Source organism: Phyllostomus hastatus, unplaced genomic scaffold (assembly GCF_019186645.2).
Source record: "Phyllostomus hastatus isolate PE091 unplaced genomic scaffold, TTU_PhHast_1.1 phas_scaffold_200, whole genome shotgun sequence".
NCBI classification, from domain to species: domain Eukaryota; kingdom Metazoa; phylum Chordata; class Mammalia; order Chiroptera; family Phyllostomidae; genus Phyllostomus; species Phyllostomus hastatus.
The window spans coordinates 13,316,907-13,342,310 of NW_025334016.1; the positions used below are offsets into that span (position 1 = coordinate 13,316,907).

Consider the following 25,404-nt stretch of genomic DNA (forward strand, 5'->3'; position numbering starts at 1 on the left):
GAACTAATTCCACTTTGTATTGATGTCACAGTCATTTGGAAGCTGTACAAAGTACATTACAGAATTTAAAGGGATTTAAAATTATTTCACGCCTAGAATTTTATTTGTTTTAAACACTTTATTTATTTATGTTTAGAGAGGGGAAGGGAAGGAGAAAAAGAGGGAGAGAAACATCAATGTGTGGTTGCCTTTCTAGCACCTCCTACTGGGCACCTGGCCTACAACGTGGGCATGTGCCCTGACTGGGAATCGAACCAGCGACCCTTTGGTTTGCAGGTTGGCACTCAGTCCACTGAGCCACATCAGCCAGGGCCGCACCTAGAATTTTAAAGTGCTTCCCAGATATTCCATGGTGAGAAAGACACTTATTTACAAATGGATAAATAAGAAGTGAGGGGTTAAAGGACTTAACTAAAATCTCAAAGGCACAGCTAGGAATAGAATCAGTCTCTTATACCTTCATTCTGGGCCCCAAACACTAGACAAGTATGTTTTTAAACTCTGAAGAATTGTAGAACCTTTTGAGAATCCTGATCTCAGGAAGTCCCAAATTACTTAGGTGAATCATCATTATAAACATTTAAAAGCATTTTTTAGCATTAAAAAAACATAACCATTACAACCACCTTAAAATTGTGGGGTTTGTTTTAAGCTTATGAATTTGGTTAGCTTTAAAGAATGTAAACAGTCCTAAAATAAAGTCTGGTTGCCCCCATTATCTCCCTTTGTTTAGAGGAACCTAGATTAGTTCTGGGCTTAAAAGGGTTGCTTTGAAAACCTTTTACTAACTAGCCTGTCATGTATTAGGGATTGGTTTTGGAGTCAGGAGCCTTAGGTTTGACTCTTGGCTCTGATCATTAGTTGAAGTGGCCTTTAACATTAGTTTTCTCACCTGCATAATTGGATGAAACCAATACCACACACAACATTGGGGCAAGAATCTAAGAACATAGAACATGGAAAATGTGGAAACATTGTGGAAGGCTTTAGAGTACAATATAAAAATCAAATGGAAGTCTAGAAAGACCACCACATTTTATGGCTGTAACAGGCCTGATTGGGAAAGATCTCTGATGGTTCAATTTGAAATTCCAATAGTATCAGCATCCAGAGGAATCTGATTTGCAATAGTGTTTCTTACATGCATGTCAAGGTCTTCCTAAGGTATACCAAACAACAGGCAGCAAACTAAGACTGAAAGATGATCATGAATACCAAAGGCTGCCTCTTAAAACTGGCCTTGTATGAAATACATGGAGGAACAGATTTCCTTCTCAGACCAAGGCATGTTTCAGCATCACCGAGGTCCTTATGCTCTCACATCAAAGAAAGATGGTGTACTGAAGTGGGTAGTTCAGGACTGGAACAAAAGCATCCTAAACCCTCCAACAGCACTAAGAATCCAGGTAGAGTTTGATAAAAGAGTGAATTGCAAAGTAGAAAGAAAATTAGAAATTATTAATATTCTATGCTATCTCCCCTATTTCCCTTCCTCTTTACCCTCCCCCATTCACTCATCCTATCCCTATCTTCTCCTAGTTCTTTATTTCTGTCTGCATCCCCTAAGCTTCACATCCTTTGGTCTCCAAATAATCAGTTTTCTCACCTCAGTTCCTTTGCTCATACTGTTTTGCTTGTCTAGAATTCCCTCCTTATCACTTCTTCCAGTGATACCTCAAGTAAGAAAGCATACCTCAAGTAAGAAAAATTCTGGAATGTCCTTTTACTCATTTCTGAACCTAAGACTGCCTTATCCTCCAATCAGTTGCTTCTTTTGAACTCAGAGTTCCTATTGTGGCCATTATCATTCTGTACTTGGGATTGCAGTTATTTGTATACCCAGTCCTATATCATTTACTTGGCTATAATTTACTTTAGGTAAATTACAGTTATTGGCATGGTGCCTGACACAGAGTAGTTATTCAACAAAAGATGTTAGATGAATGATTGAATGATCCTTATTGTTTGCAATAAGCAGGCCACCATCACCTCTTACCTGGATTTTTGCAACAGTCTAAGTAATCTCCTACATTGCCTCCCTCCTATCTTTTCCCCTTCTAATCTATTCTTCTCCATGGCACAATATATGTCTTACAAAACCTATTTTCATTATATTACTCTCCTACTCAACAACCTTAAATAATACCCTGCTATACAGAATAAAATCCAAATCCTTCTGCCTTCCTCTCAAAGATCTTTGATATCAGTTGAATGGAGCCCCTGCTGCTGCCAAGTTTTTATGTATGGTGCTCCAGATCTAAATTCAATTAATCTTATCCTCATCAGGAAGCCTTCTCTAACTAATCTATCCCTTATTGCTCCTCTTTTATAATTCTACAGCATTACCTTTTGTACTGCACATACTGTAATCTAATCATGTCTTTCCTATATTGTTATGCACCTGTCTCTGGTATAGATATTTTGTTTTCCAAATGAGATGTCAGACTTCAAATCTACTCAGGATCTTTCCACACCAACTAACAAAGGGCTGGGGACCTACCAGGCTTTCTGTTCATACTTTCATTTATTGATTTATTCCCTTATTATTATGTCTGATTTTCTCTTTGTTTCTTCCACTGCCTGCAGTTATTTTATTTTATTTTATTTTATTTTATTTTATTTTATTTTATTTGTCTTTTAAAAAATTTCAGGGGAAAAGGGGAAGGGTTTACAGGAACAAGTAAAAAGGACACATGGACAAAAACTAGGGGGGCAGAAATGGGAGGGAGGTAGGGAGGACTGGGGGATGGGCTGGGATGAGAGTAAAAGAAAGAAAACTGTACTTGAGCATCAATTAAAAAAATTTAAAATAAAAGTATATTTTGATTATGATATTACAGTTGTCTCAATTTTTTTGTCTCCCTTTTATGCCTCTCCTCCCTGACTGCCCCCTCACCCTCCAGCATTCCCCTCTCCTGCTCTACCACGGTTCATGTCCATGGTTTGTACATATAAGTTCTTTGGCTTCTCCATTTCCTATACTGTTCTTAACCTTCCCCTGTCTATTTTGTGCCTACCTATTCTGCTTCTTATTCCCTGTACCTTTCTCCGCCATTCTCCCCCTCCCCCTTCCCACTGATAATCCTCCGTGTGATCACCATTTCTGTGGTTCCGTACCTGTTCTTGTTATTTGCTTAGTTTTTGTTTTTGTTTCTTAGATTCAGTTGCTCATAGTTGTAAGTTCATTGTCATTTTACTGTTCATAGTTTTTATCTTCTATTTCTTAGATAAGTCCCTTTAACATTTCATATAATAAGGGCTTGGTGATGAAGAACTCCTTTAACTTGACCTTATCAGGGAAGCACTTTATCTGCCCTTTCATTCTAAATGATAGCTTTGCTGGATAGAGTCATCTTGGATGCAGGTCCTTGCCTTTCATGACTTCCAATACTTCTTTCCAGCCCCTTCTTGCCTGCAAGATTTTTTTAAAGAAATCAGTTGATAGCCTAATGGGAACTCCTTTGTAGGTAACTGTCTGCTTTTGTCTTGCTGCTTTTAAGATTCTCTCCTTATCTTTCATCTTGCATAGCTTAATGATGACGTGTCTTGGTGTGTTCCTCCTTGGGTCCAATTTCTTTGGGACTCTCTGGGCTTTCTGGAATTCCTGGAAGTCTATTTCTTTCTCCAGATTGGGGAAGTTTTCCTTCACTATTTGTTCAAATAAGTTTTCAATATCTTGCTCTTCCTCTTCTTTTGGCACTCCCATGATTCAGATATTGGAACTCTTAAAGTTGTCCCAGAGTTTCCTAAGCTCCCCCTGATTTTTTTTTTTTTGAATTCTTGTTTCTTCATTCTGTTCCAGTTGGATGCTTATTTCTTCCTTTTGTTCTAAACAATTAATCTGAGTCCCAGTTTCCTTTTCTTCACTGTTTGTTCCCTGTGTATTTTGTTTTATTTCACTTTGTATAGCCTTCATTTTTTCCTTCATTTTGGGACTAAGCTAAATCAATTCTGTGAGCATCTTGATTACCAGTGTTTTGAACTCTGCATCAGACAGGCTGTCTATCTCTTTGTCCCATAGTTCTTTTTCTGGAGTTTTGCTCTATTCTTTCATTTGGGCCGTATTTTTTTGTCTTGGCACACCTGTTATGTGTAAGTGGTAGAGCCATAGGTATTCTCCAGGGTGGGGCAACCCTCTTTGCTGTGCTCTGGTGCTATCTGTGAGGGAGGAGTCCAAGAGGGAACAATGCCACTTGCTTCACTCTCATCCCACTTTCCATTACTTCTCTCACTTCCCACCTTTCATGTGACCTTTCATGTGGTGATTTGCAGGTGGGTGGGTTTGTCTACTTTTTAGGACCCTGAGAGTCTCTCCAACGAACTGTCCTGTGAGGCTGGGAGTTTCTCCTGCCACCACAATCCCCATAGATTTTTTTACAGCCTGGGGTTTTGAGTCTGTAGTTTCCCACACAGAAACCCTGGGTTTCATGGTCCATCTTGCTCCCCTGCTATTTCCCAGGGCTTGTCTGCATGCAAATGTGGGGTTGCCCGTGCAATATGCCAGCCAGCTGCTGGTGTCTTCTTTGCCTGGCTGCTCATCTCTGCCCCTCCTACCATCTGGATGAATGTTTCTTTAACTCCTTAGTTGTTGGACTTCCATGCAAATGTTTTTCTGGCAGTTCTGGTTGCTCTTTGTTTTTAAATTAGTTGTTATCCTTCTTTTGGTTGTGTGAGGAAGCAAAGCATTTCTGCTTACATCTCCCTCTTGGCCAGAATTACCTGTCTGCAGCTATTTTAATGGGCTTATTATTTAATTTATAATTAAAAGACAAAAGTTACCTGGTAAAAATATTTTTTAAGGAAGTTCCCTCCTCCCCTCAATATTTTCATAGCAAATCTTGTGTTATCCTATGTGTATCTTAGCATTTTGTCATTGGATATATTTTAATATTATTATATATTTCTGTATATAAGACTGCTTTGTTATTCTTGTTAATTCAACAGTTATTAAATGCCTACTGTGTGTGAGGAGCTTTAAAATACAATCTTTGATATTGGAAAACTATATTTTATTACTAACACAAAAGATGTTCTCATTTCCCCCCTTAATAACTAGATAACTATTAAACTTTCTTTTTTTTAAAGATTTTATTTATTTATTTTTAGAGAGGGAAGGGAGGGAGGGGGAGAGAGAGAGAGAGAGAGAGAGAGAGAGAGAGAGAGAAACATCAATGTGCAGTTGCTGGGGGTTATGGCCTGCAACCCAGGCATGTACCCTAGCTGGGAATCGAACCTGGGACACTTTGGTTCCCAGCCCGCGCTCAATCCACTGAGCTACGCCAGCCAGGGCTTAAACTTTCTTAATAGTCTCCCTAATCACAGTATATTCCTAGACTTACAAGTAAAGACTTAGGCACTAAAAGAAAAGACACTTGTTTTCCACCTGAGCACAACACATTAACAATATTTCCTCTCCTTCCAAGCCCATGCAGAGGATTTTCATCAACACAAAAAATAGCTGAAGGAGAGGATAGAAAAGTTATTTTAAAAATTACCCAGAATCAATAAAAGAAAATGTTCCTTAAAAATTACATATTTTTTCTTTCTCCTTCCTCTTTCAGCACTTCAGCTTCTAAATCAGTATTTTTTTTTCTGCCTAGTTCCTTAAACAATATGCGTCCACATTCACCTCTCTTCCATTATCTGATTCTATTGATTTTGTTTCATTGCTTTTAATGGGGGGCAGGGGGAGAGAACAGATTTTTTCTACCTTGCCTACTTTTCATGACAAAGCACGCACACTTTGATCTTTTAACCCTTAAATTCTCATCTTTTTCTAATCATTTTCTTTAGCTCAGGACTCAGCAACACCTCAAACTCAAATTCTCCAAAACTGAACTCATAATCTTCCTCTAGCTACTACCTAAGCCTGCTTTTGCTCCTATCTACTCTATAACTTTAACATCTCCAGGCTAGAAAGTTCAAAGTTGCCTCCATCCTTTCCTCTTCCTCATGATGCACACTCAATCAGTTACAAACCAAATCCTGATCAGTATCTCCTCCCATACTGATTGCCCTTAGGTCCTCAGTATCTCTTGCCTAGACTGATGTGACTTCCTCTACAGTCTTCCTGTTTAACCCATTCTATATATTGACAGAGTTATCTTAATTCTAAACCTACTCATATTACTCTGTCAAAAACCTTCCATGATTCTCCACTTCTTATGAAATAGAACACACGTTTCTTCACCTGGCATTTAAAACTCTCTGCAATTTAGCTCCCACCTAACTTCTCCAACCTTTTCCCTGGTGCACTAAAAGTTCCAACCATATCCAACCTGTGTGGGATTCTCAGAGTATCTCTCTTTCTACCTCTTCCATGTCTATACCTAAAATATGCTCTTTGCCACTTGTCTCATTTGCCATGTTTGCCTATCAGAATCCTACTTAATCTTCAAACGCAGGTCAGATCTCACCTCCTTCAAACAACCTTCCAAAACTGAGTGGCTTCCTCTACCTACTTAGCACAGTCCTTTGTTGCTAGTGAGCCCTTACAAAGGTTTATGGAATTGAACTTGCATAAGAGCATGCAAACTTTAGGGAACTCATTACCTGTGGGAATGAGACAGATTGAAAATAGGTTAGATAGTACAGCTGGGCAAGAGGTGGGCACCAGAGTGAGCATCCAGAACCTATTCTGTTATATGCTTGAATATCAAGCTAAATATCTATTATCAGTATGTATGTGTGTACATGCATGCTTGCTTACTTCCTAGGATATTTAGCTATTGGAGTATTTACCTGGCTATGTTCCTGGGAGTGAATATACCAGTGTGTACCCATAGATATGCCTGTACCCATAGACATTTTATTTCAAACCCTTGTTATAAGTTTGTTTTTATATGATGCTCAGGTTAAATGTGATATGCAATAAGAATAGGTACTTTTGGATATTGGTTCTGAGCATATGGTTTATAAGCTTCTAGGCAGTTACTAAGAAAGTCATTGTATTTAACTGTAAGGAATTAGTAGCAGGGTCAGCCCATAAGACACCTTTGAACACATCAGGAAAGGGTACTATTTATTAAAGATATTTTACTTTCATTAGTCAGAAAGTTTTCATATGCCAATTTTAGCACTATAGGCACTTGACTGCCATCTGCAGGAAAATTGTTAGACTATGTATATCTATCTGTCTATCTATCTGTCTATCTATCTATCTATCTATCATCTATCTATCTATCATCTATTTTCCTGTCTGCTTTGTGAAAGGTGTTCTGTTGGACATGGCAGCCTTATATAGTATACAAACTACACAGTTTTATGTAGTTATCCAGCCCAACAGATATTCAAAAAAAGATAGAAGTCTGCCTCTTTTAAGAGAACTTTGTATTTTCTAACTGGAAACAAGATGGCCGTTAGAGTTTCCTGCTGCTGTATAAGTTGAGATGTTATATTTTCTTTCCTGATCAGACCATTTTTTCAAGCTCAGGTTGTAGATCTGATCAGAGGCATTGATTAAACAAGTCTAGGTTTTTCCTGTAGTTAGTAGAAAGTTATTTTGTATAAAACTTGGATGGCCAAAGGGACATCAAAGTTTAGTTGTTTCTTCTTAGTCCTCACAAGAAAGGGAGAGCCTCCGAATAGTCATACTGACACCTAGCTCCAAATCAAGTGTCAGCTATAAGAGAAATTTGCCACTAAGGTAATGAGTCAAGAGCTTTTCAAATAAGGTGAAAAGGATACTATAAATAGATTAGATTCTCTATAACAGGATTAGTGAAAATGATACTAAATGGTGCCTAGTTATGTGTTTAATCCTGCTTTCTGTATATTATACTTAACTATAACATTATTTAGGGTTGCTATAACTGAGTGTTCTAGTATATTTGTATTTTCAATGAGCTGATTAGATAACTCATTTTAATTTTTATCAAAATTAACTATATTTATAACCCAAGACTAGTTATTCAAGATTATGTGATCAATACAGAGCTGAACTAATACATAGCATTCCATTGTATGAGTTAGAAAAACTATAGCCCTCTAGAAAGATGTAAGACAGACCTTCTTACTATTACCTACTGGTAATGCATGTGAATTGCTAAGTCCATTTTTTGATGGGTAAATACATTAAAACTTATCTACATACCTAAAAATAGAAAGTGATGACAGTGAGTATCATGGCATATATACAAAGGATACTAAAGTAAGATAACATTTGCATATTTCTTACTTTTTGAGATTGCATATTTCTTATTTTTGAAATAATTGTTTTAAATTTATTTTTTCTTATTCAGCCTTTATAATATTTTATTTTATTTTTTAAAGATTTTATTTATTTATTTTTAGAGAGGGAAGGGAGGGAGATAGAGAGAGAGAGAAACATCAATGTGCAGTTGCTGGGGGTTATGGCCTGCAACCCAGGCATGTACCCTGGCTGGGAATTGAACCTGGGACACTTTGGTTCCCAGCCCGTGCTCAATCCATTGAGCTATGCCAGCCACCATTTATTGAGTGACAGTATGTTAGGCCCTAAGTGCCTTGTCCTTATAGGCCTAATGAGATGTTCAAGGTGATAATCTCACTGTATACGGCAAATAAGAAGCAGAGGTTTGTATAGGGTGCTATGAAAGCCCAGAGAAAGGGCACCTAGCTCACATGGGATACCAGTTAAGGCCAACTGAATAAGACTGCTGAACTGAGTTTAGTCAGTGGCATATTGTTGACTTCATTTAAGGGACACAAAGGTGAAGCCACAGAAAGATTGAACAATTTACTATATATTGCACAGGAACATAAAGTGAAGTTATGAGAAACAACATGAAGTGACTCCCAATCTAAGAAAGAGTCCAAACTATTAAATTCCTGGCTATAAGATACCATTAGGGACAAGTGCTGGAGGGTTCTAGCCAAGATGAAGGTATAGATAGAAACCCTTCACTTCCTCGCACAACCAAAAGGAGGATAACAAAAAATCTAAAACCAATAAACAGCCAGAAGTGCCAGAAAATCAAACTTCATGGAACTCCAACAACCAAAGAATTAAAGAAACAATCAACCAGAACAACCAGACTGGTAAGAACTCGCAGTGAAGTGGAAGACTGCATGGGTGGGGCCGGCTGAGAGAAACCTTGGCAAGGTGATGGATGTGTGGGTGGGGCTGGCTGAACAGAAAACTGAGACTCAGAGTTGACTGGGGACTACAGTGGTTGTTAAGGTGGGAGAAACTCCCAGTCTCACACAAGAGTTTGTTGAAAAATAGGCTAGAGCCCAGCAGGCCAGTTTCATTGTTCCCTCTCTGGCCCCTTCCCCACAGGCAGCGCCGCAGTGCAGAAAGGAGGGTTGCCCTGCTCTGGTGAATATCTAAGGCTCCGCCCCTTACAACCTAACAGGTGTGCTGAGACAAAGCAATATGGCCCAAATGAAAGAACAGAGGAAAACTTCAGAAAGAGAGCTAAGCGATGAGGAGATACCCAACCTACCTGATGGAGAATTTAAAGTCCTGGTAATCAAAATGCTCACAGAAATGATCGAACTTGGTCAAAAAATGAAAAAAAAATGAAAGATACCCAAAATGAAATAAAGCAAAATATTCGGGGAACAGTGACAGGAAGGAAAGCAGGACTCAAGCAATGATTTGGAACAAAAGGAAGAAATAAATATCCAATTGTAACAGAATGAAGAAACAAGAATTCAAAAAAATGAAGAGAGACTTAGGAACCTCTGGGACAACCTGAAATGTTCCAATATCCGAATTATAGGAGTGCCAGAAGGAGAATGACAGCACAAAATTGAAAACTTATTTGAACAAATAATGAAGGAAGACTTCCTCAATCTGGTGAAGGAAATAGACATCCAGGAAGTCCAGAAAGCAGAGAGTCCCAAATAAGTTGGACCCAAAGAGGAACATACCACGGCACATCATCATTAAGTTACCCAAGATGAAAGATAAGGAGAGAATCTTAAAAGCAGCAAGACAAAAGGAGACAGTTACATACAAAGGAGTGCCCATAAGATTAGCAGCTGATTTCTCAAAAGAAACCTTGTAGGCAAGAAGGAGCTGGAAAGAAGTATTTGAAGGCATGAAAGGCGAGGACCTACATCTGAGATGACTCTATCCAGCAAAGCTATCATTTAGAATGGATGGGCAGATAAAGTGCTTCCCTGATAAGGTCAAGTTAAAGGAGTTCTTCAATACCAAGCCCTTATTATATGAAGTTGTCGCGAACTGCCCTGACTGGTATCAGAAGCTGAAACCCTCGCCTAGGCTAAGGCTGAGGGAACGCCCTTGGAACCGTAAGCCAGCAAGGAGACAAAAGCTTATCTCCCTGGCAGGAGTGCTGTTTCTGCTGCTTCATTCATAACTGAACCCCAAAGCTTGGTCAGTTAGCCAAAGACGGGTAAGATTCCCCAAGGGGGGAACGACCTAAGACAGGCATGATCACTTGGAAGGCCCCCCAAAAGAAGGACTTTGGGGGCTGCAGCAAAAGGGGGTGATGGACCCTCGCTCCTCGGCTTTGACATAGCCTGAGTTCTCTTCGCCTGGGAGAAAATACCCTTATCTCTTGGTTGCTTTAGTTCCCGTGCTCCAACTAAGCCTGAAACAATGACAGGGTAGTGCAGCTCTGTGCTGAAAAGGGTGGATTCCCCGGGTGATCAGGCCTAAGAAAGAATATGTAAATTACTGTGAAACCTTCTTTGTTTAGAATACTCTCAGTTGAATGAAAAGGGTCCTAGGAGGAAGTTAGTTTGTTCCTCAAAGTCTTACAGCTCTTTGACCCCGACTAAAAATAGACCGGCAGAGTTCCTTGTTATCTATTGTTCCTTACTTCCCCCTAATGAGTACTGTACTTTACTTGAATTATGCAAAACGAGCTCAATAAAAGCAGGTTTGGATGGTAAATTGGCGTGCTCCCCACTAGAGGGGGTGGCCATTTTGTCCCTACTTCTCCACAGAAACTAGTTTGTCTCTGTGCATGTTTTTTCTCACGTGTTTTTCGTCGAGCCATCCGCAGCGTTCCATGATCACTGCTGGCCGGTGACCCACGCAACATTAAGTGTTAAAGGGACTTATCTAAAAGGAAGAAGATCAAAGCTATGAACAGTAAAATGACAACAAACTCACAACTATCAACAAATTAACCTAAAAGAAAAGAAAAACAATGAAAACAAAAACTAATCAAACAACTAGAACAGGATCAGAATCAGAGAAATGCACATCACATGGAGGGATTTTAGTGGGGATGGGGAAGGGAGGAGTAGAGGGGAAAAGGTACAGGGAAGAAGCAGCATAATTGGTGGGCATAAAATAGATGGGGAGAGATAAAAAATGGTATAGGAAACAGAGAACTCAGAGAACTTACATGTACAACCCATGGACATGAACTAAGGGGTAGGGATGCTGGAGGGTTGGGGGTGCCAGGGGGACAGAGGATAAAGGGGGGAAAATTGGGAAAACTGTAATTACATAATCCTTAAATATACTTAAAAATATCATTAGGATTTATTTGAGTAATAAAATTTATTTGCAATAATATTTTAATTGAGAAAGTTATATATTTATATGTCTCACAGACATACCTAAAATATTAGAAAAATACAAGCACACCAAAATAACACAAGCTTGCAGACTTCTAGGATAGCTAATTAGCATCTATGCCACAATCCTGGCAACCTTTAGTTCCTTATTCTTTGGTTGCTGCAGCTTGATACAAAAAGGTGTATTGCATAAAAATGATGCTCAAACTTCCTTAGATACCATCTTAAGAGGCATGAGCCATTTGAATCATTCCCCAAAGTTCTTCAACCACCAACAGCAGCAAACAAAAGTACTACTAATTATATGTGTAATTAAGGTTTATTATAACTAGTGTATATTAGTTTAAAGTCTCATTCGCCATTGTTTTGAATTGGTTTTACCCTGTTCTTATTAATGCTTAGTTGTCCTATTTTATATGCATTTAATTTTGTAGGATACTTCATATACTTTCTGGATGCAGGTAGAGTACAATTTCTAAATAACTAATAACAATAGATTTAATTTACGTAGAATTTATTATTTTATGTGCTGCATGTATGCTTTATGGTACTCTGGGACATCTTACAAAATCAATGTGTATGGTACATTTATGCCCATTTTATAAGACATGAAACAATTTTACTGTTTTAAATTATTATACAGACTTACAGTTATATATTAGCTTTACTATATATTTTTAGTTATATCTACAATTTACTTAGTGTGGTGTCCTTGGTTGGGAACACAATTCCAAATAATAAAAATGTTCCTACAAGCAAGGACAGTATATGTTTTAACAACCCACTGTATTAGATAGTTGTAACACATTCCTAGGGTGGGGTGAGGAAGGAACTCTCAAGAATGGACATGTTTCCTGGAGACTATGATCTACTTTCTGGAATATCTTAGACCAAATTTTAAACTGAGCCTTTCTTCTTTTTACTATTTAATGTGTTTCTACATCACTAGCATCCATGCTAAGAAACCAGTAAGTAATAAAGCCAGTTTACAGGGAGTGCAAACTCACTTTCCTGTAACTTAAACAATTGGGAAGGCACATTAGTTAGAAACTCATTTTAGCTTCTAAAACATCTTGTATTTATGTTAAATATTGGGCTTTAATTTAAGATTTCCCTGAGCAAAAGATTAAAAAGATTCTACAGTTAAAAAGGTTTTAAAAACACTGGACTAGTTGATCCCCAAAAGCCCTTTTCAGGACATTATATGGGTTTGCAATACTAAAGAGAAAAGGTTTTACTGGATTCCCATTGTGGTTTGTTTGTTTGTTTTTCTGTAGAAAACCCTGTGGTATGAAATAGAAAAAATATCATAGAGAAAGCAGAACAGACTCTTACAAAAGTGGAATGTGGGTCAAAGAAAGTCCAAAAGAGTAGAAAAAGGATACTAGATAATGTAATTATTTTTCCATTTTTAGCTTTAGTGATTTAATTTGGAATTTGGTATACAAACTGAAAGTTAGACAGTTTTTAATTATATGTCCCATCAGCCATCTGTCCACTTCAGCCAGGTAATTTTATTAGTTATCAGCCCTCCAAAGTAGTTGCACTTCATCCATCAGACAATATACATAATTTTGTCAGTTGCCTTGAAATTTCAATAGGACTTTCCCCACTGACTTTATTTTCCACAATATTTTAATCTATACTCTGTAATCTATCAAAGCGATCTTTTTTCCTAACTCTATATACTAGGGTCTCACTGCTGTTTGCAGGCTCTGGCCTCACCTGTCTAATTCAAGCATAACGTGCTTCTACCTGGTATCTTCCACTGTCACCGCTTAGTTTAATTCCTGTTTTCTCTAGGTTTCAGGAGGACATATTGTTCCCACTTATCTCAAACAACTTCTTTGCTTTCCCCAGTAAGTTTCTTATATCAAAGTGAATTTGCTATCAGTCAGTTCACCATAGCTGTATCTCATCCATCCCTGGAAACTTGTTAGATAGTGAATTTTGAATAGTGAGAAACTATTCCATTATTCTAAACTGGAAAATTAATAATAAATTCCTATCTTGTATTAAAAACCCCAACCAGTTTCCTGAAACATCACAAAAAAAATTCTAAAGTACTCATGTAACAATCCTCCAGACATGTATCATATCGTAAAACATTTAAAACACCAATTACTTAATTATTGAACACTTAATGGGCTAATTAGCAGATACGCTTATGTGTACTTTACAGTGATACCATACAATACTGAATACAAACACTCCACCCCCCAAATAAAAGCAAGCTTTCAAGCTGCCTATAAATTTGTTTTCCACCATTAGATGAAGAGGCAAAGGAACTCTTCAAAAAGTTTAGTGCTGATGAAGGATGATGGGAAAGCAAAGTAAGGCTTTTCCAGGAATTTCTAGAAAGAGGATTCACTAGTGAAAAGCAATATACTAGGAAAACCATGAAGAGAGCCACTAAATAGGTGCTTTGATTTTATGTAAAACCAAAGTGAAGCAGAAAAAAAAATGTCCTGAAGATGTTGTAAAAGAGATGAGTAGATTAGCCCTGGCTGGTGTGGCTCAGTGGATTGAGTGCCAGCCTGCGAACCAAAAGGTCAGTTTGATTCCCAGTCAGGACAAATATCTGGGTTGTGGGCCAAATCCCCAGTAGGGGGCTTGTGAGAGGCAACCACACATTGATGTTTCTTTCCCTCTCTCTCTCCCTCCCTTCCCTTCTGTCTAAAAATAAATAAAATATTTTTTAAAAGATGAGTAAATTAACAATAATAAATAAATAAATAAATAAATAAAGTGATTTCAGGCATACATAAAAAAGATGAGAAAATTAAGGCAAAGGAAACCATGAAAATGATGAAATTATCATTTTAATTAGTCTTCACAGTCAAGCAGAGTAAGGTGAGGAAGTGAGAAAGGGACAGCAATATCTAAATTCTGGGTAAGAGAAACGTATTTTTTTGTTTGTTTGTTTGTTTGTTTACTCAAACATGGCAGGAAGGAAATTGCACAGTAAATATTAATTGAGGTTAGTGACAAGGGCACTAACTAGTTAATTTTCTGAACTCAGTAATTTTATTTTGTAGCCTCATGTATTTTCCTTTTTGCTGTTTATGCTTAGCTGTTTTCATGAAGTGACATCATAATGTTCCTTTTATATTGCCAGGTACATGTACATTGACATAAACAAACCATTATATAATGTTAAAGGCACATAATAAATGCAAATGACAATTAAGGGAAAATTAACAATCAAGGTAATTCTAAAATGGAACTAAGAGGATCTTTTAGAGTTGGGGTTTAGGGGATGGTGCTATGATGCTGGAGCTAGCTTCAGCAGAGTGAGGATTCAATTGACAGAGCCTGGGATTAATGAAAATTTTCCTAGTTTTAAGCACCTCTCCTCATAGCTAAGTAGAATAACAATTTCACTTTAAATGAAAGCAAGTACATTTCATTGCCTGCCTCAACCTGCAAAATTCCAGAAGAGAACAGGTAGAGACAATAGGCAAATGAATGAACATCCAGATTTCTGAATGTTCTCAGTTGAGCCCACAAGCAGTGCTTCCATTCTCCTCTTATTCCTGGAGGCAGGAGCTAGGCTCTGTCCCCATGCCCATTGCCTCTTGTTTCAGAACTCTGTAAAGGTCTGGGTGTGAGCATCACACCTATCTTTCAGAATTTCACAGTATCACATGCGTAGCCCTGTGCTATCAGGGAAAGAAGAGGGTGGGAATCCCTGTCCTGAGGAGCCAATTTCTCTCTTTTTAAAGATTTTAAAATTGTTATTCTATTACAGTTGTCCCAATTTTTCCTCTTTTGTTCTCCTCCACACATCCCACCCCCCACTCCCACAGTCAATTCCCACTGTCCCAATGTCCATGGGTCAATCATACATGCTCTTTAACTAGTCCCTTCCCCTTCTTTCCACCATTATCCCTCTCACCACTCCCCTCTGGTCACTGTCAGTCTGTTCCATGTTTCCATGTGTGTGATTCTATTTTGTCTTTTATGGGTTCTTTAAAGTAAAAGATTTAAACAGCAAATCCCTGCAATGCTTTAGAAGATAAAAATCTCTAAGTGCTAAAGACAAAGCTGAAAATATGGATCTGTGCAATACTGCATTACACTTGCTTTTTAAATTACTGATTCAACTGTGGTTGGATTGTATACAGTTTATTAACTCTCTCAATTTTCTACCACATTTGGTTAATGAAAATTGGATGAATTGAGTATTTTATCTCCTTACAACTGGTGGCAATGTCCTCACATATACATATTTCTTTTCTAGGTAGGAGGTGCTCAGATGAGCATGATTCAGGGTAACTTTGTGCTAAAGAGATAAAGCCATCAATACATTTTTGCATATGGTTAAGTCAGACAGAGAAAGACAAGTACTGTATGATACCATGTATATGTGAAATCTAAAAGAGGTAAAACTGTAAAAAATAGTGGTTACTAAGGTTTAGGGAGGGGATAAGAGTGATGCTGTTTAAGGGTACAAATTTGTAATAAGTAGTAAATAAGGCATAGAGATCTAATGTATTGTGAATATAGACAACAATATTGTATCATAATTATGTAGTATAATAAATATCACTACATCAGCAATTGTATTACACCTTAATCTTACAAAGTGTTACATGTCAAATTCATTCAATAAATAAAAAGGATCCAAATAAAGTCTCAGAAACTTAGATTTTCCTTTTGGGAATTTAACAGTGGGAAAATGGTAGATTTTGTTCCAGGTCTCCTTCTCCAAACCCAAATCACAAAAGTTAGCTGGACAAATGAAGTCTGGATGTCAAAAAAACAAAAGCAGTGAGTAAACATTAGCTCAAATTGCCATGGGGCATTTTGTTTGTGTGGAAGCAACCATTGTGTCTGTATAAAATGTATACTCTCATTGATTTATATTGCAAATACATCCCTGAACAGTTATGTTTCAAGTAGGTTTATCAATTAAATTATACAGACACCTGATTAAATAAGCTTAAAGCTAAAATTAACAAGTCTTTCTTCAAAGCAATGTAGAAGCAATGCACATGACCTAATAATTAAGTTGGGGAGTTAACTGAGACAGGAGGAATCCTGAGATACACTTACACATTCCTTAAAATTTTTCTATTGTAGGCCATGAGTATACCTAGGCATATGTTCAGAGAAAATAAGTATAAGTGGAAAAATATATCAAAATGTTAACAGCAATTATCTCTTGAGTGGTGGGGTACTGTATAATTTTAGTTACTTTATAAAAGTTTGAGTTTTCCACATTCTCTGAAGTCAGCATGTATTCCTTTATTTTGTTACATTAAATTTTTGTTTAAGATGAGGTATGCTGAAAGAATCTAGTAAAGCATGTGGTAAACAAATAATCACTTCCTGGATATCTGTTTTGGTAATGGGTTCCTTAAAAGAAGTCTCATCTATGTAATTTTTGTCTAGTGTGGAATCCTCATTGCTAAACCCATAAGACATGGAGTAGGTATCCAATTAAAATTGAAAAACATTTAGTCATATTCTCTGCTTATACATCTGACTTAAATCACACCACAGAACAGATATTTAAGTGAGCACATGATTAGACAACCACTATAAGAACCCCACTATTGAACTGGCTAAGTATGGATCCTTCTCCCCTAGGAAGGGGTGTATGTCTAATTTGGAAGTGAATGGTAAGTGTGTTATTGCTTTAGAGTTTATCCTTAATGCTTGATTTTCTATAGTATTAGAAAGAAACAATGATGCAGCTAACCCCAAATCATTTTTCATTTAAAGAAAGGGGTATGATTTTCCCCTAGATGATTAGCCATCATAATTTTGTTTTCCATGAACAGGATCTGCCTTTTCTGAGTGCACAGACTGACTGACTGACTGATGGAGAATAAAACCAAAAATGGTCTGGGGGACAGAGGGAAGCCAATCTGGGATTAGAGTTTTATTACCCTTCAGCCTGAAGTGCTGAATTTAAGGTTCACTCACACCATTCTAAAATAGTATTACCTTTTCTTTGCATAATGCTTTCTAGTCTTTAGAGCAGCATGAGTGGAGTGCACTTTTTCTTAAAAGATAAGATTTTCTCTCTTTTTCCTCTTTCCTTAAAAAAATCCCTTTAGGGAAATAGAATTCAATGGTGTTGGTGAGATTATGGCCAACTCGCCTTCTTCTATTAGGATATCTCTTCTTTTCCTCTTAAAATTTATTTTTTTTCCCTTTTGGGTGTGGAGAAGAGTAAGGTCTATTGATTTTAGTGAAGTTGAAGGTATTTCTTCTTATGACAGGACAACTTTTATTTTTAAAAATCTTTGTAGAAAAAGGTTCTTTGCTTTTAGTGGGTTGGAGGAAGCACCTCTTTAGTTTTGTAGAATTTTCATTTTTTAAAAACTAAGTTTTGTGAGAAGAGCTATAGGTGATACTGGTTCTAATGAAGTTGGGGAGCTGTCCTCAGGAGGTTTTCTTGTCTTTTCTTTTTAAAAAATGATTAATGTATTTGGAATAAATGAGATTAGGAGCATCTCTCCTCAAAATAATTTTTCTTTTCTTTCATTAAAAAAAGAGAGAGATAAAGAAAGAAAGAAAAAGAAAAAGGAAAGAAAAAAAGAAAAGGAAAGAAAAGAAAAGGAAAGAAAAGAAAAAAAAGAAAAGAAGGAAAGACTTGAAGGCTGAAGGATAAATAAGGTTCCTGGGTTTGAGTGAGATTGGATGCATCTTCCCTTGTAGAAGCTTTAGAAGGGGATTTTAAATTTTTTTCTTCTTTTGGGGGGGCAGAAGTGGGAGTTGATTATCAGGAATAATATGCATTATCTCCCATAGGGCATGCATTGGTGCACCTTCCTTGAGGAGAATTTCTCCCTTTTAGTCTTTTACAAATTATCCCTTATGTCACTTTTTTCTTCCTCCTTTTTGCTCCCTCCATCTCTCTCTATCCCTCCCTTTCCTTCTCCTTCCTCTCTACCTCCTTTCTTTTTTTTGTTTGGAAAAAAATGTTCAGGGACTTTGGTGAGTTTGGGGGAAATCTTGTTCCCTAAGAAGAGGTTTCTTTTCTAAAATAGCCTATTCATTTTCTTTCCCCCCACTCCAAAATTCCAAATGCACTTGTTTTGATAAAAAAAAGGGGGAGGGGGAGCTTTGCTGAGGCTGGGGACATCTTTCCTTAAGACTTCCTTGGTTTTGTTTCTGTTTCTCTCTTACTTTTTCTATTTATCTTTCCAACTTTTAAATGTCCTCTATTAAGAATAAAGCTTTTGGGTTTGGATTAATTTGGGGTAGCTCTCATTGGAAGGATTTTCTTTCATTTTTATTATTTAAAAATTGCATTTTTTGTGGTATTTTGAAAAAAAGTTTGTGGGTCTTTGTGAGCCTGGAACATTTCTCCTCCTTAAGAGAATTTTTTAATTTTATTGATATTATCCCCTCCACCTACACGCATGTCTTTTCATTATTAATTTTCCTTTAAATCCTAAGAAAATTGTATTTTAAGAATACAGTTAATGTGCTCTGGTGAAGATGGAGTATCTCCCCTTGTGGACTGATTTATTCCTATTTTCCCCCTTTTTGTGTCAATTAAAAATTCAGGGGATTGGTTAAGATCAGGTAACTGGTCCTTTTATGTTTTTTCTTTTTGTTAAGTTAAACATTTGTATGTGTCTGGGGTAGAAGGATTATTAAGTTTCATTGGCTTTGATAATTTTGAAAGATTTCAAGATACCCTTAGGGTATCTTGAAAAAAGGATATATCTTTTAAGATACCCTTAAAAAGCTTTCTTATTCCCTGCGTTGTCAAAGGAAAAAAAGGGGGGAGGGTCTGTGTGTGAATAAAGGTTCTTTCCTTCCATGATGCTGAAGGCCCTGAACTTAAGAAGATATCCCTTCCTTAAAAAAAAAATTCCCCTTATTGATTAATTTCACTTACTTGAGGGGAGGTAGTAGGTTCATTATCTTGAAGGAAGAGGAATTATCTTTCTTTTACTTATTTTTTTAAATTGAGATATAACTCACATACCATAAAATTGACCATTTTAAAGTGTACACATTAGTGGTTTTTAGTATATTCACAAGGTTGTGCAACTATCACCACTGTCTAATTTCATAACATTTTATCACCCCCAAATGATGCCTTGTGCCCTTTAGCTATCACCTACACTTCTCACTCCCACCTCCTTCAACCCCCTGGCAACCACTAATCTATATTCTATTTCTAAGGATTTGCCTATTCTGGAAATTTCACATAATTGTATGAAATAACATTAGGGAACTTTGGTGAGATTGGTGTAACCCTTCTTTGGAAGGTTTATTTTTGTCTCCATAATTCTCATAAGGAATTGTGCATGGGCTTTGAGGTGCAAATAAACTTTATAAATTTCATTATTTTTTAAGGTTAGAAATACTATTTATTTTGAGATGATTTCTCTTTCTTTTCATTTTTAATTTTTTTTCTGAGGGATGTAAGTTTCATGGGTTTTGGTGAGGGTGAGGAGCTTGTCCCTTTAGAAATTCTTCCTTTTATTTTCTTAAAATAATTCAGAGGAGGAATAAGTTCCATTATCTAGGCTCATTGTTCCTTTCTCTTATTTTTTAATTTAAAATTTTATTTTTCTATTTTGAGAATAAGGTTTATTTGCTTTGCTGAAGGTGGGAGCATCTTCCTTTAAGAATAGATGCTTTCTTTTTTTAATACTTAAAATTACTTTTTTTTCCACTGAGGAAGTTATAGTAAGTGAGCTTTGGAAAGGTTGGATACCCTATCCCTAGCAGAATTTCTATTTATTTTCTTTAAAAAAAAAGGTCTTCTTTGGGACTAATATGTTCAGGGTCTTGTGCCTCTTCTTCCTTCTCAGGCTCCTGTTGTATGATGGTCCCCTCTGGGACCATCAGACAGGGAACAACAGTCACTGCTTTTGGAAAAATCAACACTGATAGAATGTCAACTTAAAGACTGTTCTTAGACGAATGAAGACCCTATGTGTTACAAAAGCTATATGTTGAATATTTTTAAAAATCCACAATTGACAGATTACTATATCTTATTTAGGTGTCACATTTTATTTTTGCACTCTCCCACCCTGCTGCCTTCTTCAGGGGAATGAAGGAGTTAATAATGCAGAAGAAAGCATTCTACAAACTGTAAATTACCATACTAGAAGAAGAAATTACACAATCCTTATTATAATGCCCTGAATGATTTCCTGGGATGTATGGATTTTTCCCCTTTCCTTGGAAGCACTTGGTGTAATGACTCAGACTTTCCTTTGGAGCTCTTTAGATCTGCAGAAGCTCTAGTCATAAACAACAAGAATTGTATTCCCAGAAAAGAAAGACCACTGACCAAATAAATATCTCATTTATCTTTTCTAGAACATCCTGCAGCAAATGTTCAGGAGCTCTCAGAATATAACAAATTGATCACATGGTATGACAAAAACCTGGCAAGGAGGGGGAAAAGAACCTAAGAGGAATGAAAGCAATTTCATCCTGACCTTCAACAGGGTGAACATTCAAATCTACAACCCCAAAGCTGTTTATAGTCACTTCAAGTATTCTACTTACTTAGGAAAAAAATTATTACCCCTGGAACCAACAACATCAGCTTTAGTTTGCTGCTGCCAGGACTCCAGAGGATAAGGTCACTTTCCAAGATATTTTTTGAAGTTGTTAGTAATTTTCTTCTTAATTATGGTTCTAACATCCATTCTGAAAATAGAACAATTGCATTTCCTTGAGGTCTATATATTCCAGGTTATTTAAATAAGCATTTACTTCTTACTCTGAAATAATTGAGAATGCATTTTTATTCATTCACAACAGCCATCTTTCTGTCATTGCTGGAAATGGAATTGATAGTTTTCAAGCTTCAGCAAGTGCTTATTGAGCAAAAGTAGGGAAGGCTAAATTTTACTAGGCAATGGGAGGGAGACACAGCATCTACCTTTGAGGAGCTCAGAAATAGGTAAGATAATGTATTCAGGTAAAAATTACCAGATATAATATAAACAAATGCCTGCTACTTTGGAAGAAGTGTGTAAAACACCAGGAAACAGTTTTGTTATGGTTTTGGGCATACTGGTAATTGCTGTGTAGTCATTAGGGGAATTATACAAATGCCCTTCCCACCCCAGAAATATATGCCACAAAAATGTATTTCTTCTCAGATTTTCATCCATCACCTGTATGGTGTGATTATAATTTCATAGCTGATCAAAATCCAATGAATAAAAATATAAACTTTCTCCAACTATAGCTGAGGGGAGAGAAACAAATATGGTCCACTTTATGTAAGCCTCACTTCCCCCCAGAGAATTATAACATTGTTAAAGAACCAATTCACACATCCTTACTTACACTCGCTGTCACCAGGTGGGAGACAACGGCTCATTTCCTGGAAATCAAAACATTTTAGAAAGGAAGGAAATAGGTTTAATTCACAGACTGTTATCCTGGTAGCTATTCAGAGAGAAAACATGAACCCCTTTTTTGAGTCTCTGCTCTCACTCTTGGCATAGATTTGCAACTAGCAAGTTCTCAAACCCCAAAAGAGAGTAGAGTACACTGTGGAAGAGGTTAGTTTTTTTGTTGTTGTTATTTTTTTTGTTTTTGTTGTTGTTGTTTTACTGTGATGCCAGTCAGCAAAATTATTTGGGAGAAACCTGCACTTGGTTTTGTTAAAACACTTGGTTTTGTTCATTTTGTCCTTTGAATTATCAGGCTGGTTTCATTTATTGGCGCTGATTGTGCCTTGCCATGTAGGATTTTATTGTACAATAAGAATTGCATTTTGTTTTGATCTGAGTGTGTGTGTATTTCCCCCCAAGTTTGCCTCAAGGAGGCAGTGTCTGAGAACAATAACACCCCAGTTAAGATGGCAATCTGTTTGCCTCGAATGTTAAGATGCAAGTCAGCTGGCTGTGGGTGCAGTTGGCTTGAGGAGGATGCAGCAGATAATCTTCCTATAACTGAAGATCACATGTTCCCATCTACACTACTGAGCAATTGCATAACACCTAGAGTAATCTGCATCTTTCAAAATCCTCTAGAACCAGGATGGGTTCATCGACATGACCCCCTTAGTGGATGGTCAAAGTTCTTAACCTCATTTTGCAAGATAAGTGACTGAGCAAATGACCAGTTATACCAAGGGCAAAGTCAAACTCTGGCAAGTCCTGGTCTCCTGCCAGGGCTTTCAAGTGCCTGCTGGTCACTCATCTTAGTGGATACTATGTAAAGGAAGCTAACCAGATTCCCTTTACCTTGAGCCTCCTTATCTGTCTGGCAACAGACATTTTCCAGTTAAGCTGTTTGGAGATGCTTTCCCACTGTCACAGGGCTCATCTGTGGAGTTTTGGTCTCCAGGCAGTCATCTGGAGGTCAAAGAGGCTGCACATTCCATGGTCAGCCTATTAATTAAGCCCCCAGGTGTCAGTTTCTCAGCAACATTCCCAAAATCTCACTTAAGAAGGCCACAGGTCAGGTGGCCCCTACAGGTTTCCCTTTTACCAGTTCCATGAAAAGTCTTTCAAAAAGACAAGAGTAAGAACCTGGTTAGGGTGACCCCTCAAGTCTAGCTGCCCCACCAAAGGGAGATTCCCTTTTGGAGATCACAGCAAGGAAGGGCCACTGCAAGAAGGGGAAAGATTCTCCTCCCGGTGAGAGCAGGGCTGCTGGATTTTAAAAAAAATGGTCTTAGTCTCCTACAATCCTGTTTTTTTTTTAAATTTTTAAACCTCTGTATTTTTTCCCTGTGAAACTTTTTGCATTAGGTTTTCTTTTTCAGTCATTTATTATTGCAATTATTGTGCAAACTTAAGCCTCTCTGCTCATAACTCAGAAAGCAACCAGAGCTGCTTCCATTTCTATTTTGCAATGCTAACCTGTGCCCTCTCTCCCCACATTCTACAAGTGTGTGGTCTACAATATAAGGATTCCAGAGCTGCGTCCCTGTGCCCTGCTAGGCAGCAGGAAGAATGGGCATTGTTGGCGTGTTGTTTTATTTTTCTGTTTCTGTGTTTTGTTTTTCCTGCAGGGGAAGCTAAATGAAGGTGTATGTATGCATTGTCATGATTTTCACAGTCTGGTGGAGCGAAGTTTAAAGGAAAGGAAGAGTAGGGGAAGCACAGCGAAAGCAAGAAAGACAGGCAAATCCCTGCTGAAGAGCAGACACTGGTTTCTGGGGTCCAAGGCAAACACTGAAAACCTTCTTCCTCCCACCTTCCCCCTTGGCCGGTGACCAAAGACGCTCCACTCCTCTCGGCTAAGTACAACGTTTATGAAGCCATCTCTGACGACTGGAAGAGATGAGGATTCCCATTCACACGCTCTCAAATGGCAACTCCTATTCTCATGCCTCTAAACCAGGACTCCAGCACCATTTCAACTGGTCCTGGTATGGGATGCCAGTCGCCTCACTTGTGAAGGGACCCATCGCTATATCAGTGTGTTTGCACCTACCTGCTGGGAAATCCTGCAGACAGATGAAATGATTGCTTCGACATACGCATGCTCTCCCCTTCCTCCCCGATGAACCCTACTCTTCTCCTGCATTGTGCGTGGACACCGCCATCCTCTCATCCTTACCCCGCGTACCAGCACCAGGCAGCAGCCAGAGACGTTGGGCACCTCCTTGGGGCCGCCAGTTACACGCCAGCAGAGGACCCTCAGGGACGGGGCCAAGCAGACGGCAGTGGCTCCGCAGTTTGGGCCTCTGCGGCAGTGACCGCGGATAAGAGCTGTATCCCACCGCCCCCACTTAAATCCCATCCCTGTGCATCCCGGACCACCCAAACACTTCTGTAGGTCTCTTGCTCTCCCTGGGAGAATTTTTCGTGTCTTTTCCAAGACATAGGCGCTCACCACACTACCACTCCTCCCTTTGGGGTGAAAATAAACTGCTCTGATTACCACCCCATGCTGTCACCTCATTTTTAGCCCCAAACAGCTCACTTTCGCTTCCACATGTTGCTTCCCAGCTCCCAACCGCTTCCCACTCCCCCAATCCCCGCATCTTTCTGAGCATCTTTGCCAGTCGATGGAGTGAAATGGGATGCTAAGGGTATCCAGAGTCCCGAGCTTGATAGTCATCTGCCTCGCTTGCCCCAACAAGTCTGCTTCTTACCTTTATACTGGACAAGGGCACTGACATTTGCAGCGATGCTGAGGTCTTCAGACACGTTTCTGGAGTGATCACCGGGCACTGCAATAGATGAAGTACTGGACTCGGCTTCGGACAGGATTCTGTAGCCAGCTCAGGATAGGACTCTGGGGCTGGTTCTGGGGCTGGTTCTGTGGCCGGATCTGGGGCCGGTTCTATCGCTGGTACTGGGGTCTGCTGTGAAGCCGGTTCTGGGGCTGGTTCTGGAGCTGACTCGGGGACCGGTTCTGGGGCTGGTTCTGAGATCGGCTGTGTGTCTAGTTCTGTGGCTGGTTCTGGGGGCGGCTCGGGGGCTGGTTCTGTATTTGGTTCTGTGGCTGGTACTGGGGTCGTCTCCGGACAGGGTTCTGGAGCAGGCTCTAGACAGAACTGTTGTGCCGGCTCGGGCGAAGGCGCACGGAGCACTGAAAAAGCCGGTGGTAGCAGTTGCGGTGGTGGCCAGGGTGGCTGCGGCTCTGAAGACTCCGAGGGCTGCTCTCCATCCTGAGGCGGGGCAGTTCCCAGGGCCGCAGCTGCCCCGTAGTCCATGACTGCACCCCGCCTCAGGTCAGGGTAGCTAGCGCCCCTGAGCTTGGAGGGCTAAAGTACCCTTGGGCGCCCCGCCCCCTCCAGTTCGACAACCCCTTGCAGAGTGCCAAACTTTCCCCCGCCCCACTCCATGGCTGTCTCTGCTCTGAGGTCTAACCCCGGCTCTCAATGTTTCCCAGTGCTGGAACACGCCCCTCGATGAGCGCACACCTCTTCGTAAGCAGCCACCGTCCAGATGGGCGGGAATCAGAGGGGCTTGCGAATGCCGACTGGACAGAGCACTTGATGACCTCCTAGCGACG

At 38.8% G+C, this 25,404-nt stretch overlaps 1 protein-coding gene across 1 annotated transcript in view; it reads right to left on the minus strand.

Annotated features, from left to right (window-relative positions):
* The window catches only part of DGKK (diacylglycerol kinase kappa), a 134,241-nt gene extending 109,139 nt beyond the window's left edge, over positions 1-25,102 (minus strand). Inside the window, exon 1 of the mRNA XM_045860445.1 lies at positions 24,539-25,102. Within this exon, the coding sequence (XP_045716401.1) occupies positions 24,539-25,102 (564 nt within the window). The remainder of the gene's footprint in view (positions 1-24,538) is intronic.
* Positions 25,103-25,404: the final 302 nt, after the last annotated feature.